The sequence below is a fragment of the Drosophila albomicans genome, chromosome 3 (assembly GCF_009650485.2).
Source record: "Drosophila albomicans strain 15112-1751.03 chromosome 3, ASM965048v2, whole genome shotgun sequence".
NCBI lineage: Eukaryota > Metazoa > Arthropoda > Insecta > Diptera > Drosophilidae > Drosophila > Drosophila albomicans.
Genome location: NC_047629.2, coordinates 405,276 through 420,149, shown reverse-complemented (window position 1 = coordinate 420,149; position 14,874 = coordinate 405,276). Strand labels below are relative to the sequence as shown.

Below are 14,874 nucleotides of genomic sequence, written 5' to 3'. Positions count from 1 at the left end.
TATTTACGGTGGTTTCGAGTAACAAACAGAAACAGCGAAGCGGCCAGGGATGCGGGTTCTTAGTTCTGGTCTGGGTCTGGGTTTGGGTCCGAGTGCAATATGCCCTCGATTCGAGAAATGCATTTGGGACCTGCTTGGTGTCATTTGGTGCTTCGACACAGCGCTTAAATAGATCAAGTGGCAGCCACAAACAGGAAGAGGGCAAGGAACGGGCAAACAAATTGCCATCTCTGAGGAACATTGCGTGGGCACTGAAGGGGACTTCTTCTTCTTCTTCCTGGTCACCCTCTGTCAATGGCATTTCTCATAAACAGTTATGGGACTTTGTGCTGCCTGATGTCTGTCTGACTGTCTGTCTGTCAGGTCTGTTCCCTATATGAGTTCTTGGCCCACGCCATTTGACAATTTGTGTAGTGGACATGCGTTATTTCTGAAATGTGTCATAAAACCAGGCACTTTGCTTTGCTTTTGAGTGGGCCCAAGTGCAAAAAATTTAAAATACCTACGGACTTAAAGCTGTGCTTGATTGGTCCACATTACAACTATGATTTGTATTTGTACTCACTCAATAAAGGGCGTAAAAGAGTACTTGCTTGTATTTTGCGTAAATGTTGCAACTCGTTTCTTACCTATAAACAGAAAAAGAAATCAAGTTCAATTAGTGGTCAATAAATTCAATAAATTATAAGACAGTTTAAACTACGCGTGTAACTTCTTTAAAATCTCAGATAATATTCAAACTATCATCAAACATCATTAGCAAAATGTATAAAGAAATGCTGGTTGGATCCCATCACGGATGGATTATTATAATATCCGTTTACTGTAGAGAGGTCAACATTGAGTTCTGGGTACGATTGAGCTCCATCAGCATTCATATTCATATTCATCCAAACACAGTTATTTATATATGAAAATTTTAAAACAAATTGACGCAAACTAATGAATATAATCCACAAAATACTTGCACACTCACACACATACTCACACATTAGCTTGGTTGGTAACCGGAAATGCTTCATTTGTTGTTTTTAGTTGCCCGCAAAACGGCAGCAGCAACGACAAAAAGTGTTTTTTTCGTTCGTTCGTAGTCTGCGTCGGCGTCGGAAATTGAAAAGCAACCCAAAACCAACATCAAATTTAAATGGGAAAAATTTGTGCAAAAAAACGAAAAATTAAGCCAAAAAAAAATATAAAAGAAGCGAAACAAACATTGTGCCATTAAATATGTAGTTAGAGGGCAGTTCAACAACAACAATGGCAACAACAAAAACCAACATCACACATATGCAACACGTACGTGTGTATATTTGTGTGTGTAATTGAACTTGTGATGCTCAATTTGCGCCCGCAGCTGAACTGAACTCGAATCGCACACATGAGCGACTTTGGTGCGATTTAAAACGCCAGCGAACAGTTTGAGAGCCACTGGCAAAAGTTTGGCATTGTTGTTAAGCCAAAATAATAGCAATTATTCGCCATTGTAGCCAACTGTAAATATATTGTCATCGCTCTAACTCATCCCCGCGTGTCTATCCCTCAATGATTGTTTTGGCTTGTTTTTTCCGCTTTGTGCTTTTGATAGAGCAAATTACTTGACTTTATGCAACTTTCGTTGTAAAGGCAACAACAGCAATTGCTCACAGTCAAGGTCACTTCTGAGGTCAGTGGCGCTCTTTAAAGTTACTGCTTTTGATGTTTTGATAAATTAGCAATAAAATTATTTATAATTCAATCAATTAGCATTGCGAAACAAAGGTTCACTCTTGTCTTGCCTTAGCTTTAAATTCCACGAAATATAGTATTGAGGAATTAGCAAGAGCAGCCCAAAAATATTTGTTAAACTCGGCTAACAGCCACATGACAATGTTATTAATAACATCATAGACAAGCGACAGCCTGTTTCGCAAGATCATCGCAAGAGATCTATTTACACAAATTCCGTGAAAAGAGACACAACTTTTATATGCTGCTTATTTGGCAATTCGCAGGGCATATTGAAAATTGTTGTTGTTGTGTTATGTTTTGGCTTTGACATTTGTGTCAGATAAAAAGAGACAGACAACATTTCAGTAAAACATTGTGAACAAGCTGTGATAACATGATGAACTACAAAATGTGACACCCTCAAACTCAAATATTTACTAATGTAAAGAATAAGTCTGAGCATTAAAACTGAAGCATAACTTTATCATTTTACTGCACAAAATCTGTAAGAAAAGTTTTAAACAACAACTTGGAGTCGTCCCTATAAATAAATAGTTCAATTTGGTAATCAATTTATGGCAAATACATAACACACAACAGAGTATACTCGTAGAAGCAACAACACTTTGGCGAGGTTGACAGTGAGAAGTGGACATGCCAGGCCAGGCCAGGCCAGTGGAGAGCAGGACCAGAGAGGTCCACATGCTCCATTTGTTGTGCCCGAAGCGCTAAAAACTCTTAGCATTTTAATTGAATTACAGGCAGGGTGGAGGGGCAGGGGCAGTAACAGGAGGAAGGCATGTCCTGGTCGCGTGTGGTGCCTCGACTGCCATAAATTTGTAACTGTTTGCTGTACTTGACACATTTCATAGTTGGAGTTGGAGTGCGAGTGCGAGTGGAGTCGAGTCGAGTCGAGTGCGAATGGACTGCAGTGCATTGCCCGTCCGCCTTATAGTTATCATACATACACACACACACACACTCACACACTTACACAGACGTGCACACACACAGAAAAAGATACAAGCGAAACAGTTTGTATAAATATTTGCGTAGGTGTTTTTACTCTGTTGCTCAGTTGTTCAGTTGTCGTGAGGCTGGGAATTCATGTAAATTAAAATTAAACTTAAATTAACAACTAAATAAACGAACACGAGTCATAAATTTGAATATCAACTTCTGCTCAAAGCTGAAGCTGAATACCCTATCCTATAATATGAAGTGCCATTATGTGAACATCATTCCAATTACTGAATAAGTTAGTACGCTCACTTTTGTAAGTGAACTGGATCGTTGAATTGCTCCTAACGTTGTTCGTAGTTTTATTCATATTTCGATTCCAATCATAGATCACATTAATTTCTAAGTTTTCAATCAATTTGATTTTATTTTAAGTATACTATTCATTTTATAGCATCTAAATTGCCATTCAGTTTCATAAGTGTATTAAAAATTGTATCTTAAATTTGTAAGTAAAAAAACATTACACACCGCTGTAAGATAGTGAAAGACTATCGACCGAAAATAAAAAATGCACTAATCAAACATTTAATTTGTAAACAAGTACGAACAAAAGCTTAAAAATTAACTAAAGAAAAGAAATAACGATAAAAGTGAACATCTTCAGATAGTTCGCTTTCCTGCATTGTTCATGAACGAAAAATTGAACTGTGAACAAGAACTCAAGAGTAAACTAAAATAAGCTAAAGAAAAATAGAAATGATGAAAGTAAACTTTTCAGTTCTTTCACTTTTCTACATAAAGAAAATGAACGACCCAGCACTTTCCTATATGAATATTAGTATAAAGTGATGTATGTATGTGTATTTAGTTAGATATTGTTAATTAACCTGCACCAACCTTAAACCAAAAAGCAACCTGATTGACATCGTTGTGGTTGTTGTTGTTGATATTGTTTTTGTTGTAAGTGTAGTTGTGGTGGTTGCGACATTGGTTCCCATTACAATTATTGATGACGCGTCACATTACGTTAGGCGAAAGTGCAAGCGAGCCATTAAATGTCATTAAGTGTGGTTATAAGGCCAACAATAAAGTATCAATATCATTTATTTCGTATTGTATTGATTCGTGTGTGGGTTTGTTTTGTTTGCAAATTGTTACATAAAGTTCAATTGCCATTTGTGGAATTTTTCAATCAGATTTCATTTCATTTTCCAGCAGCAAAAGGTGATCCGAATTGCGTATACGCCGCGTAGGTCCATCGACATTTTTCCAGGAGTTAATTCCCATCATTTGTTGTTGTTGTTGTTATTATTTTAATTACGCATTAAATGTGTTTGGCAGGCAGTCAGTTTTTAATTTGTTTGGCCAGAATTTTTTGTATTAAACGCCGCAGGTTGCCAAAAGGATCCAGACGCATGATGTTTATTTATTTTTTTCGTGTTTCGTGTAAATTTGTTGTATTTAATTAAACGAAATATGCCAGAGGCGAAAGCAACGGTAGAATTTACATACAAATTTGAAAGCAAAAACGTATAATTATTATTAAAAAAAAGCAACTTCTTGTTGCTGCTGATGTTGTCATGCTGTATTTATCCACAATGTATTTCATTAATTTTATACGATACGAATATGACATTTACATGTTTAGCATTCAAATAAATTAAAATAAAACACAGTCTGTCAATGCAAATATTGATGGCATATTAAATACATGGATTTCTGTTCTTTGTGGAGCTTTACAAATGCGGGACTTTACAAATTTAAATCGTTTCAGTCATCATATCATAATATTAAAACTTTAAAATTAATTGAAATTCTACTTCCTGTTCCAAATGTTTTTTGGAGGATCATTAAGCTTAAAAAAAACTTTCTTTATCATACTATTACTTAACTGTCGTAAAATTTAAATAAAAAACGCATAAATAGCAAAGTTATACAAAGTGACAACAATAATGGTATTTATTACAATCAAAACACGCAGTTATTTAGGATTGATGTCTGGCCCACACAACATGAGCGTGTACCAAAGGAATTTATGGTGATACAATCTGTATTCTGTTTATAAATCAGAACCAATCTAATAGCAATCATAAACAATGTTCTTCAGCCCCAAAATGAAAAAGAACATCCGAAAAACTATGTAGCCTCTATAAAACTTTACCACTTCATTTGCCTGACAAGCGCAATCCCAGTTCTCAGTTCTCTCTTATCTTGCCGAAAAAAAATAAGTAAAAAAGCGGCAGAAGAACAATTGGAGAAGGGGAATGGAAAGGGAAGGGAAGGGAAGGGTAAAGAGGTACTATCTGGTTCAGCACATTGCGTGTTATCAGTGCCATCTTTACTGTGCCAAGGGTTCCGTTGTAAGTGAATGCGCAATTGAATAGAAAAAGAAAACGAAGAACAAGAATGAGAATGAGAATGAGAATAAGCTGCGACAAAAGGCGCTAAACTATGCCGTTCGTTCTGCAGGCTCCAAGGCTCTGAGGCCGGAATCAGGCACGTCGCAAGACTCGAAATGCGGTTTGAATAATGTGTCCTTAGTGTGTGTGAGAGTGTTGGAGCTAAGGAAATGAGTGCAAAAGGAGAGAACTTTTGGGGCAGACGTCAGAGAGAAGGCAGAGGGCAGGCGGCAGCTTCTGCCAAGTGCCAAGTTAAGTTGACATACAAATTAACGGTTCAATAGAGCTGCTATACACACACAGGCACACACGAACACACACTCACACATAGACACACTCATAAAAAGCAGCTTTAAGTGTATCTGAACTGGGTCTCTGTGGCACTTGGAGCCTCCTATTCCACAGCTGTCAGAAATGATGTCGTGCGTGCCCAAACTATGCAGTCTCATTAAATCTAACGAGCGTCTAGGGTACGCAACAGAAGCGAGAGGAGGGGACAGTGTATTATGCAAAATGTCTACATTTTCGCATTTTCAAACTGAAGGAACTGAAGAAGTTTTGATAAGAAGACGCAAGTAAATCGTGGCTCCTTGTTAAGCTTTCGCATTAGACATTTGCTTTGATTTAATTACATGACTTTGTGCTGAGCTCTCTGCTTACGCATGGAGAAATGACTTAAACTATACGTTCTATATATGATCATTTCAGGGGTTGACTATTATTTATTTGCCATAATAATAGGCCAGGCCAAATTACAGCCAGCGATTTATGGGGCCAATTCAAAATGAGAAACATTTAAATTGATTCAAGTTTAGCCATAAAATGGTGAACTCCAACAAATACAACAACTACGTATATAGTGTCCAGACTTTACTCGTTCATTCTTGACTAACGCTAAAGCAGCTCACCATCCCTTCATCGTATTTATCTTTCTCACTCTCTTACTTTTACTCTTCTTACCCGTTGGCGTCTCCCCACCGCCTAACAATGTGTCGCTGTGAATTGCGCTTAAAAGCTTAGTTGGCTATCGATTCAATCCAACACACGCTGCATTTCTCTTGGGGCAACTTGAGAGCAAGATTGCTTTGTATGCGTACTCACAAAGCAGGTTATATTTAATTTGTCATCAGGTGTGCGACGCATAGCGGAAATAGATTACACCACAAAAAACAATGTAAACAAAGAGCCGTCTATACTTAATTCCCAAGAAATATGTTCTTATCAGATTAGATATACTTGCTCTTAATATTTACTCATTTCTGCGGCATATCTTTCAATATATATAAAGTTCTTTGTTCTGACTTGCTATTAAACCCTAAAACGTCTAGAAGATTCATTTTATTTTTAATAGCTTTGGTTGAAAATCTTGCATAATTTGTAATCTATGGTATATTTTGAATGAAGTACTAGTATATGGTAATACCAAATGTAGCTTTTGGTATATTTGAGTATTTTGGTATATCAATTTAGTATATTTTTACTAAAATACCACGATCAAATCCGATATGCATTTCTTTTAAATACAATACAGCGTAAGTTCTAACTTTGTTTTCTTATTAGTTTGTTAATTATTAAAAGTTGTAAGAATTTTTCAATAGAATAAAAACTAAGTATGTAACGTAATATATTCAAAGTAAAGTAGTTTTACCAAAGAAGAGAAGAATATAGTTGACATATCATTGGCAGAGACTTAAGGCTTCGGTTAATGCTTCTTGATTGTACTGTACGCATTAGCGCATGTTGTTTATTGGCTGTACCTGATGGCAAATCGAAGTTCAGCTTCTAAAGACTGTCATCTAAAAAAGCTGCGCATTACATGCAAAACAACTTAGTGAAAACCGGTAACATACAGCTACAGCTCTGTGTTACACGCCCACCGTAAAAAACTTTGAAAGAAACAAGAACAAAAATAAAACTCATTCGCTCAGTGGCAGGTGAGATTAATTTGATTAGCAGGCGGAAGCCAGGCCAAGAGCAAAGCCAAACATTTTGTATGTGGCCCACACGCATTCACTCACAACTGGAGCAGTGACAGACTGGCTAACTGCTTGTTTGACTGATTGATTGACTGACTGTTTCATTGATTGATTGATTGTTGCGCACTTTAATTCAAATTGACGAAAGTGTGAGTCAAGTCAGAACAACATCAACTTAAATAACTCACGCATTCTGCAAAAAGTCATAGTGATAAGGCAAAGATAGTTACCCCAGATTCATGTCGAGTGCCTGATACCACGTCGACTGATTAGTAATACGCCTTAAATCAGCATTTACATTCAAAAATGTGAATATAATGCGCACTCGACTGATATTTGCCTTTGATTTGTGCTAGTTTTATAAATAGCCACAATCTAAACAGAAGTTGGAGCATATTGGAAAAGAGAGATCGTCAAAAGCATAAAGAGAGAGAGAGAGAGAGAGAGAGAGAGAAAGAAATGTATAGAGAATGAGAAAGTTAAAGATAGAAAGGGAGCTGACGAGGTGCAAATATTTGCGCGATGATTTTACTTCATAAATGTGGAGTGCAAAGTGTGAGGTTATTGTTTAATAAATCCACGATAAGATATGAACTACCGATTGCCATAGACCAGCTGCGACCCACGAAGAAAATGAGATTAAGATCACTCACCCCTGAGTCAGAATAAATGCCAAAAGTTGTTCCAACCCGCACTCACTAATTTAATGACTTAATTCAATGTATTCACACGAATAATATCAAATTAACTTGTGAAAATTATTTTACAGCAATTAGAACTTGATTCATAAGCTCATGTTGACTTTATTCCGTCTTAATTAAAATTGTATACAAACAGTTCGATATTAATCTCAAAAGGAGTGGGCACTGTATTGAAATAATTGTCAGTCCCAAATAGTGATGGCAAAAGAACAAAACTTAATCAATTTTTAATTATATCAAATTATTAATGCGTTGGAATACTATTCAAAGAACAATAATATTAATAATAATCGATTAATGATGATTTTCATACAAGTATGTTCGATATTCTTAAATATAATGTTATCCGAATTATTGATAAAGTATGATATTAATAGACACCACTTTTCTAAAGAATTGAATAGTTACAGGAAACAAAATAATCGTTTAAAGTATGCCATCACTAGTTTCGAATAACATTCAATACTCATTGAACTGGACACCGACACAACTGTTATGCAAAAGCTGCACTTGGTTCCCAGGAAAAACCCAAAACTCTGCATTAAGTATACGTATTCGTTCGCATACACTTGACACAGACACCCAAAAGTGAGCAACCCCTATTCCCCTATTTCCCCCCCAGTGCCACAACGTGTTGACCAACAATCTCTAGAGCAACGCCTGCTGGTTGCTGTTGTAATTGTTGCTGTCACTTGTTATGTTGACCGGGGCGAGCGTATGTACTGTGGACCGGACCGGGCCATGCAATTAGCTGGAGGTCGTTTTTTTCAGCTCACATTTTGACAGAGAGGTCGTTGATACTCGCATTGGAATTGCAATGGGTGTGGTCTGTGCTCCAATAGCCAATCAACTTTGACAGTGTTTCGGCAACGATTTGTTCATAAAATTCTTATTAAATTAGCCAATGAACATTTGCAGAGCAGCAGAGCTTTGAAGTCTTTGATCAAAAGTTTTTCGACCCTTTAGGGCGCACTTTAAACTCTAAAAGATTTTCTTTTACTTTTCGCCTGTTTTTCGTGGCTTGACAGTCATTCAATTGTCAATATCTTTTCGACTTGATCGTCACGATTTCTATGGCAAGGCGAATGGCACGACTTGCAACTTGACATTTGCAGTAATCGCGGAAATTGGCTTTGCATTGAACTTCAAATTGAAATTGCACGCTTGCAACTTGTTTTCGTTTTAGTCATGGGTGTGTCTGCATTTGGGCACGTGGCAGCTACGGGCACAATGCATCAATCGGCATAAATTTTGTTATATTTCTAGCCAAATGAAAGTCCAAGCGGTAGCGGTAAATCAGGACATGAAAAGCCCTTTCAACCAAAACTATATTAATAGACTTTCTAAACGCATAAGTTAAGTTCAATTGTTCATTGCTTGAACGGAAGTAAAATTTTTGCTGATATCGGTATTCAAAAATGTGCTTTCGACCTTTTTGGAGTCATAAAATATTGAAGACAACTTATATATATTCATTAAATTGCAATAAAGATTTTGTATTCATTTTAATTTAAGCAAACTATGTCATAATTTTCAGTAATATTTTTAAATAAATTTATAAAGAAATCTTTTCAAAATGTTAACTAGCTGCTGCTATTTCTTTACCCTGAAGAAGGGATGCTTTATCATAGCCATATCAACTGCATTGATGTACGGTCTTTCCGCATTTACTATGGCTCTCTTTTTGACAAATCAATTACCAGGTAAGAGATCAAATCAATTGAACTGCAAAGCATTTTATCAACTCTTATTCATGCAGAGGCCATGTTGAATGAATACTTAAACAGTAATGTTCAATTGCGGATCTTCATTGGATCAATAGTGTTACTGTTGAGTACATGCTCTCTAATCTATGGCACATTTCAGGTATTATATTTATTGGTAAACACAAGATTATATTATAATTATTTATTCGTTATAGGAGATTCCATTCTTTCGTAATCCCTTGGCTATTGCTAGTTTGTATTCACATCCTCAGCATGCTGCTCACACTCTTTGTGGTCATTTATAATTATGCGCCAATATTTTTAATAATTTTTATGGTCTTTACACTAGGTAAGTGGAAATATGATCAATGATAATGTTACAATTGAATAAATATTTATTTTTCAGCCATTTACATTTACTTTTGGATAATTGCACTATCATTCCTGATTGCTTTACTCTACATCAAATAATTTCAAAATTATTTTATATATATTTTATGTGTGGAAATAACTGTCTAAATTGGAAGTAAATTATCTTAATTTTCTATCATAAAGACTTGCTTGTAATATGTTCCTTCGGCGCTGCTGTTTTTGTGTGCCACTTCGAACTGCTTCTGAAATCATTGGCACCTTGTACCTGGGCTTCTTCTTTACCGAGATGTCCGTTCATGGTCAACAGTCAATTTTTATATGTAAGTGATTAATCAGAGAAATATCAAAACTACTTTCCATACTCGACTACTCAGGCGCTAAGAGCCAAAAATGGGATGTGCTTCAAGCAGCTCTTCTAACATCAGGCGTCATCTCTTCATTGATGTTAATCTATGGTTCTTATAAGGTCTGTACATAGATAAATAATTAAAACTTTATATGTAGAAATGTATATTCTAGGAAAATCGATGCTTTGTCTTGGTCTGGCTAATAGACTTTCTCATCATATTCATAGCGTATGTGGTGTTGACCATTTTAGATGTTGCGATTTACCATCCCCTGTTAGTCATCATTATAATTGAGTGTTGTATATTGGGTAAATATCTCGATGTCATTCTAGTTCTTACTGTATCTAATGTATCAAATATTCTCAGTATCTATGCTTTATGCTCTGATTATTGTTAGCTCCTTTTATCGTCTTCTTCGATCGCTAGCGACCGAAGCCGTTCAAATTTAATCAAAATCGTACCGAAGTTAAACTAAACGTATTTTTAATACTAATAAAAAGTTATTCATCAAAGCAAGCTAGTTTTACATTCATTATTTTATTCCAACTCAACACAACATCTGCTAGATTTCATCTCTGACATTTAAGTGTTTTAGTTTATTACTAAATTTCGAGCAGTTCGAATCCAGAAAACTCTTTAAACTCTCAAGATGGCCTGTCGCTGCAAGTACTTTGTAAAGCTGCTAAATAAGTGCTGTTTCTGCTTCTCTCTGCGTACTGGCACCTTATTGCTGGGATGCGTATTCCTGACATGGTTCATCTATCTTTGCCTGGGCAGTGCCTTCATGATGGAATGCATCTTCCCCAATGAGTATATGCGAGAGACAAAGGGGCCCCCGGCTGCCCCAAAGACAACAATGGTCTTCTCCTTTTTTGGCATCATTGCGTCTGCAATGGTTTGCATCGGAGTGCACAATGTGAGTTTTGAAAGTGCTCACTCTACCTACAAACTAATTAACAAATTTACAAATTTAGAACAACGAGCTGCTTTTCGTACCATTTCTGGCGTTAACACCGTTCTATATTTTCGCCCACGTTATGGCCATGATATTGTATTCCTTCGTTTGGATTATAATAACTCTATTTGTAATTACAATTGGTAAGTGGAAAGGGAATTGATTTGACCCTCATCTCATCATCTATACCTTTCATAGTTGTTCTTATCTACGCATGGATCGTGATCTACTCCTATTTCACCGAACTGCGCTATGCGTATGACGAAGATCTGCCGCAACAAACTTATATTTGAGATCAATCATTAGATTTTTGATCTCTTCAAACCAATTGATGTTCTTCCGGGCTAAATATATATGGTAAATTGTGCAAGTGAGAGACCGGAATATTTCTTTATATTAACTAGTTATAAGAGACGACAATTAATTTATCGCTTCATTTCCAGAGATTGTTCTAGATAAACGAATTCGGGTTATAGTTTTTAGGGTCATGCACAATGCGTGACATGCAGGCTGATCTATTTATACACACACATATACATTATACAGTAGGGTAATTGGCTTTCAGTTGGAAGGGGCAATACTGAAATGGAGAGAGAGAGAGAAAGTTCAACTCACCTTTGGCAGTGAGGCGAGCACTTGCTGTTTGACATCCCAGACCAGACGCTCCGATGGGAACTGCAGACACTTGTAAACATTCAGCTCCGGCACATGGATGCGCACCAGTAGCCACCCGTCTCGGGGCTCTGGCGGCGGCTCATCGTCAAACGCACCCGGCCCGGACGTGTTGTCCATGTTGGCCGGGTTCTGTTTGACTTTGGGCGTGGGTGGGTGATACGTCGTAATTTTGGCGGCTTTTGTTGTGACAGTGTCACAACTACAAAGTAAATTCCCTAAATTTAGTGTATAGGGATTTTCGCTTTTAAGCTAATCGATTTTGTTGTTTCTCTTCTTTTTTGCTTTGTACAAAGTTTGTGGTATTTTCAAAAGAACTTTTGTCAATTGCGCATTTATTTAATTGAGCTGGCAGTTGCCTGTAGCTTTAACATTTCCTTGTGAACTTTTCCTTGAATGGAGAGATTTACAAGTGGAATGTGCATCATGCTGAAATTAAAGACAATTGTTTGAAATAGCATTAGATTGAGTAGTAAATTTACTTAAATACATAACTATATTCATATGTATATATTATTAAAAATAAAAAATTTAAAAAAAATATTAAAATTAAATAATAAATGTAAAATAAAAATACGATTGCCAAGGCAAACAAAATTATATTTGGATAAAAACAAAACAGGGCAAACGTGATACTATTGATAGTATTGAAATATACCAAAAGCAATATTTGGTATATCAATATATACCAATAAATTACCGACATATTATTAAAATATACAGAAAGCAATATACTACTACACTCAAACTTTACCGAAATATACCGAAAGGTATATATGGTATATCGATATATTTTTGACACAGCTTATATTATATATGGTTATATATTTGCTTTTTTTTTACCCATAACTAGCAGTCACATAACTCATCTGCTGCGATCTTGGCATTTCCTCTTGTTCTCTTCTCTCATCTACCGCTTTCTGGATGTGTAAGCCTCTGGTAATGTAACCACACACTCAAATTAAAACAAGTTTTTAGCGAGTCGACTTTGTATTACAAAACGTAATTTGTAAATTGGATTACTTGGTTAACCCCGTGCCACAGCGTGCTCCCTCGCTCGGCCTACGCACCAAAACCACTTTGAACAACGCAGTCCGTTCCATCAGTCTGTCAGTCAGTCAGTCAGTCAGGCAGTCAGTCAGGCAGTAAGTCATTCGGTTTGTCGATCGGGCGCTGTCATTGTGTCAGTTGCACAGACACTTCCCCATAAATTGTCAAGGCGAGCAAAAAAGTTGGCACATAAAAACATTTGTTGCTGTTGCAGTTGCTGCAGTTGATTACTCTCTGATATTGACATTTTATAGCTGAAGTCTGCAGCAACTCCAACTCTGCAGTCGCAGTTGCAGCCATTGCAATTATACACAAATTAAATTCACACGCTAACCTAAAAAAAAAACACAAAAAATCGAAAACTAAAAAATTGGAGAATGTTTTTATGTCATCGTCAATCGAAATGTGTGGCGAGAGGGGCCAACTCATGTATGCCGTTAATTCTGCAAAAAGTCTTACTTTTTATTGCAGCCATGTTTATTATATTAACTAGCTACTAAGTTTTTAGATGGGGGCGTCACATAGATTGCAATTGCGGGTGATTGAGGTGTCAACAACTCGAACAGCAAGTGAGATCGTTAGGCAAAGCAAGAAAGTAACATGAACTGTGTCAGACAGGTGTTTAGACACTTGTCGAATCGGTTAAAGAAGTTTCACACTTTCAAAATATATGTATATTTGTATGCTGTGTAAATGAATCTTTATGCGAAAAATGTGTTAATAATTAACGTGCAAAGATAGATATCAGTACTAAAATATAAAGAAACCTGTTATTCCAGACTTCAACGTGATATTTGAGATACACACACGTCAAATTTGCTCTTCTAAAATCATAAAATATACATTGATAAGCTTTAGACACTTGTCGAATGGTCAACGAAGTTTCACACTTTCAAAATATACGTACGTTAGATGTTTGTAAATAAGAAAATTTGTATGCGAAGGAATCTATTAATAATTGCAAAGATATCAGAAGATGATATCAGTGTCAACAATTAAAAAAGCTACGGCCGAGTGCACTCGACCATTTTGAATAAAGGCAAATCAGTGCAATAATATTTTAAAATATACCAAATAGATATAACACAAAGTGCTAAAATATAGTACTACACTTATAATATACCTTAGAGTGAAAAATATACCAGATTATAAGCCAAAGTAAGTAAACCCCGTAGTAAGTGACGTTTTTGTCCATACCAAAGTATTTCTTCAATAACTTCTACAATTTTTATCTGATTGCAACAAAATTTTCAGGAATCGTATGAACTATAGTTATTGTACTAAAACTCCCAACTTCTACCCAAATATTTGAGTTGCGCACATGTCAAGTTGGCTCTTCTAAAATCATAAATAAAACATTGATAAGATTTAGACACTGGTCGAATGGGTCACAGAACTTTCACTTCCCACCTATACATTCGGTTAAATATTTACAAACATCTAAATCTGTATGGGAAGGAATCTATTAATAATTGAAATGATTGATATCAGTGTTAAAGTATAAAGGAACTGGTTATTCCGCACATGAACAAAAATATTTGAGATACACACATGTCAAATTTGCTCTTCTGAAATCGTAAAATATACTTTGATAAGCTTTCATCTCTATCAAGAATTATTATAAAGGAAATATAGTTATTTTGAGAAACCACAATCTGAAATATTTATAATCTGGCATATAAATTGTCGGCTGTTTTAGATCGTTTGATAAAACTAATTGACAAAAAGCATATAAAATGTTGCTGGTCAATTGATGACTACTCTAGAGGTACGAAACGGAAAATAGTCTACTCTTAATCAATATCAATCAAACAAAATATTGAACAAAGAACACTTTTACATGAACCTTCACCTCAAGTACTTAGAGCACACTCGAAAGCAAATGAAAATGCGATAATTGTAAAGATGTCACGGTCAAAAAACTGCGTACATTTACCGAAATACATAAATTAAATAAACTTCAACTTGAGCTGAACAAGTGGACGGATGACTGAAAACCTTGGCCACCTACCTGCCACCTGGCTGT

The 14,874-nt window shown here is 36.0% G+C and overlaps 3 protein-coding genes across 12 annotated transcripts in view; 2 read left to right on the top strand and 1 right to left on the bottom strand.

The window, feature by feature from the left end:
• Positions 1-14,874, bottom strand: part of LOC117572799 (SH3 and multiple ankyrin repeat domains protein 1) — a 77,849-nt gene that overhangs the window by 25,683 nt on the left and 37,292 nt on the right. For 6 of the 10 annotated variants that reach the window (XM_052005982.1, XM_052005973.1, XM_052005980.1 and 3 more), the window contains 2 exons: positions 11,742-12,227; positions 3,568-3,585 (listed from right to left, as the gene is read on the bottom strand). In XM_052005982.1, the coding sequence (XP_051861942.1) occupies positions 3,568-3,585; positions 11,742-11,918 (195 nt within the window). In that variant the 5' untranslated portion in view covers positions 11,919-12,227. The remainder of the gene's footprint in view (positions 1-3,567; positions 3,586-11,741; positions 12,228-14,874) is intronic. The other 4 variants (XM_052005976.1, XM_052005981.1, XM_052005979.1 and 1 more) reach the window with 1 other exon arrangement.
• Positions 9,244-10,683, top strand: LOC117572800 (uncharacterized). The gene is made up of 7 exons (XM_052005991.1): positions 9,244-9,449; positions 9,506-9,612; positions 9,668-9,801; positions 9,859-10,144; positions 10,199-10,290; positions 10,344-10,479; positions 10,538-10,683. Exons 4-7 carry the CDS (start codon positions 10,021-10,023, stop codon positions 10,618-10,620), a joined length of 435 nt encoding a protein of 144 aa, XP_051861951.1. The 5' UTR covers positions 9,244-9,449; positions 9,506-9,612; positions 9,668-9,801; positions 9,859-10,020; the 3' UTR covers positions 10,621-10,683.
• On the top strand, positions 10,725-11,500 carry LOC117572797 (uncharacterized). The gene is made up of 3 exons (XM_034255902.2): positions 10,725-11,087; positions 11,146-11,269; positions 11,325-11,500. Exons 1-3 carry the CDS (start codon positions 10,821-10,823, stop codon positions 11,417-11,419), a joined length of 486 nt encoding a protein of 161 aa, XP_034111793.1. The 5' UTR covers positions 10,725-10,820; the 3' UTR covers positions 11,420-11,500.

Excerpts from the sequence above, each read along its gene's own strand:
- LOC117572797 (XM_034255902.2), top strand. The coding sequence starts at position 10,821 with ATGGCCTGTCGCTGCAAGTACTTTGTAAAGCTGCTAAATAAGTGCTGT. Across the intron at positions 11,088-11,145 it reads TTTGCATCGGAGTGCACAAT|AACAACGAGCTGCTTTTCGT; the intron begins GTGAGTTTTGAA and ends TTACAAATTTAG. Across the intron at positions 11,270-11,324 it reads TCTATTTGTAATTACAATTG|TTGTTCTTATCTACGCATGG; the intron begins GTAAGTGGAAAG and ends TACCTTTCATAG.
- LOC117572800 (XM_052005991.1), top strand. The coding sequence starts at position 10,021 with ATGTTCCTTCGGCGCTGCTGTTTTTGTGTGCCACTTCGAACTGCTTCT. Across the intron at positions 10,145-10,198 it reads TCAACAGTCAATTTTTATAT|GCGCTAAGAGCCAAAAATGG; the intron begins GTAAGTGATTAA and ends TCGACTACTCAG. Across the intron at positions 10,291-10,343 it reads TAATCTATGGTTCTTATAAG|GAAAATCGATGCTTTGTCTT; the intron begins GTCTGTACATAG and ends TGTATATTCTAG.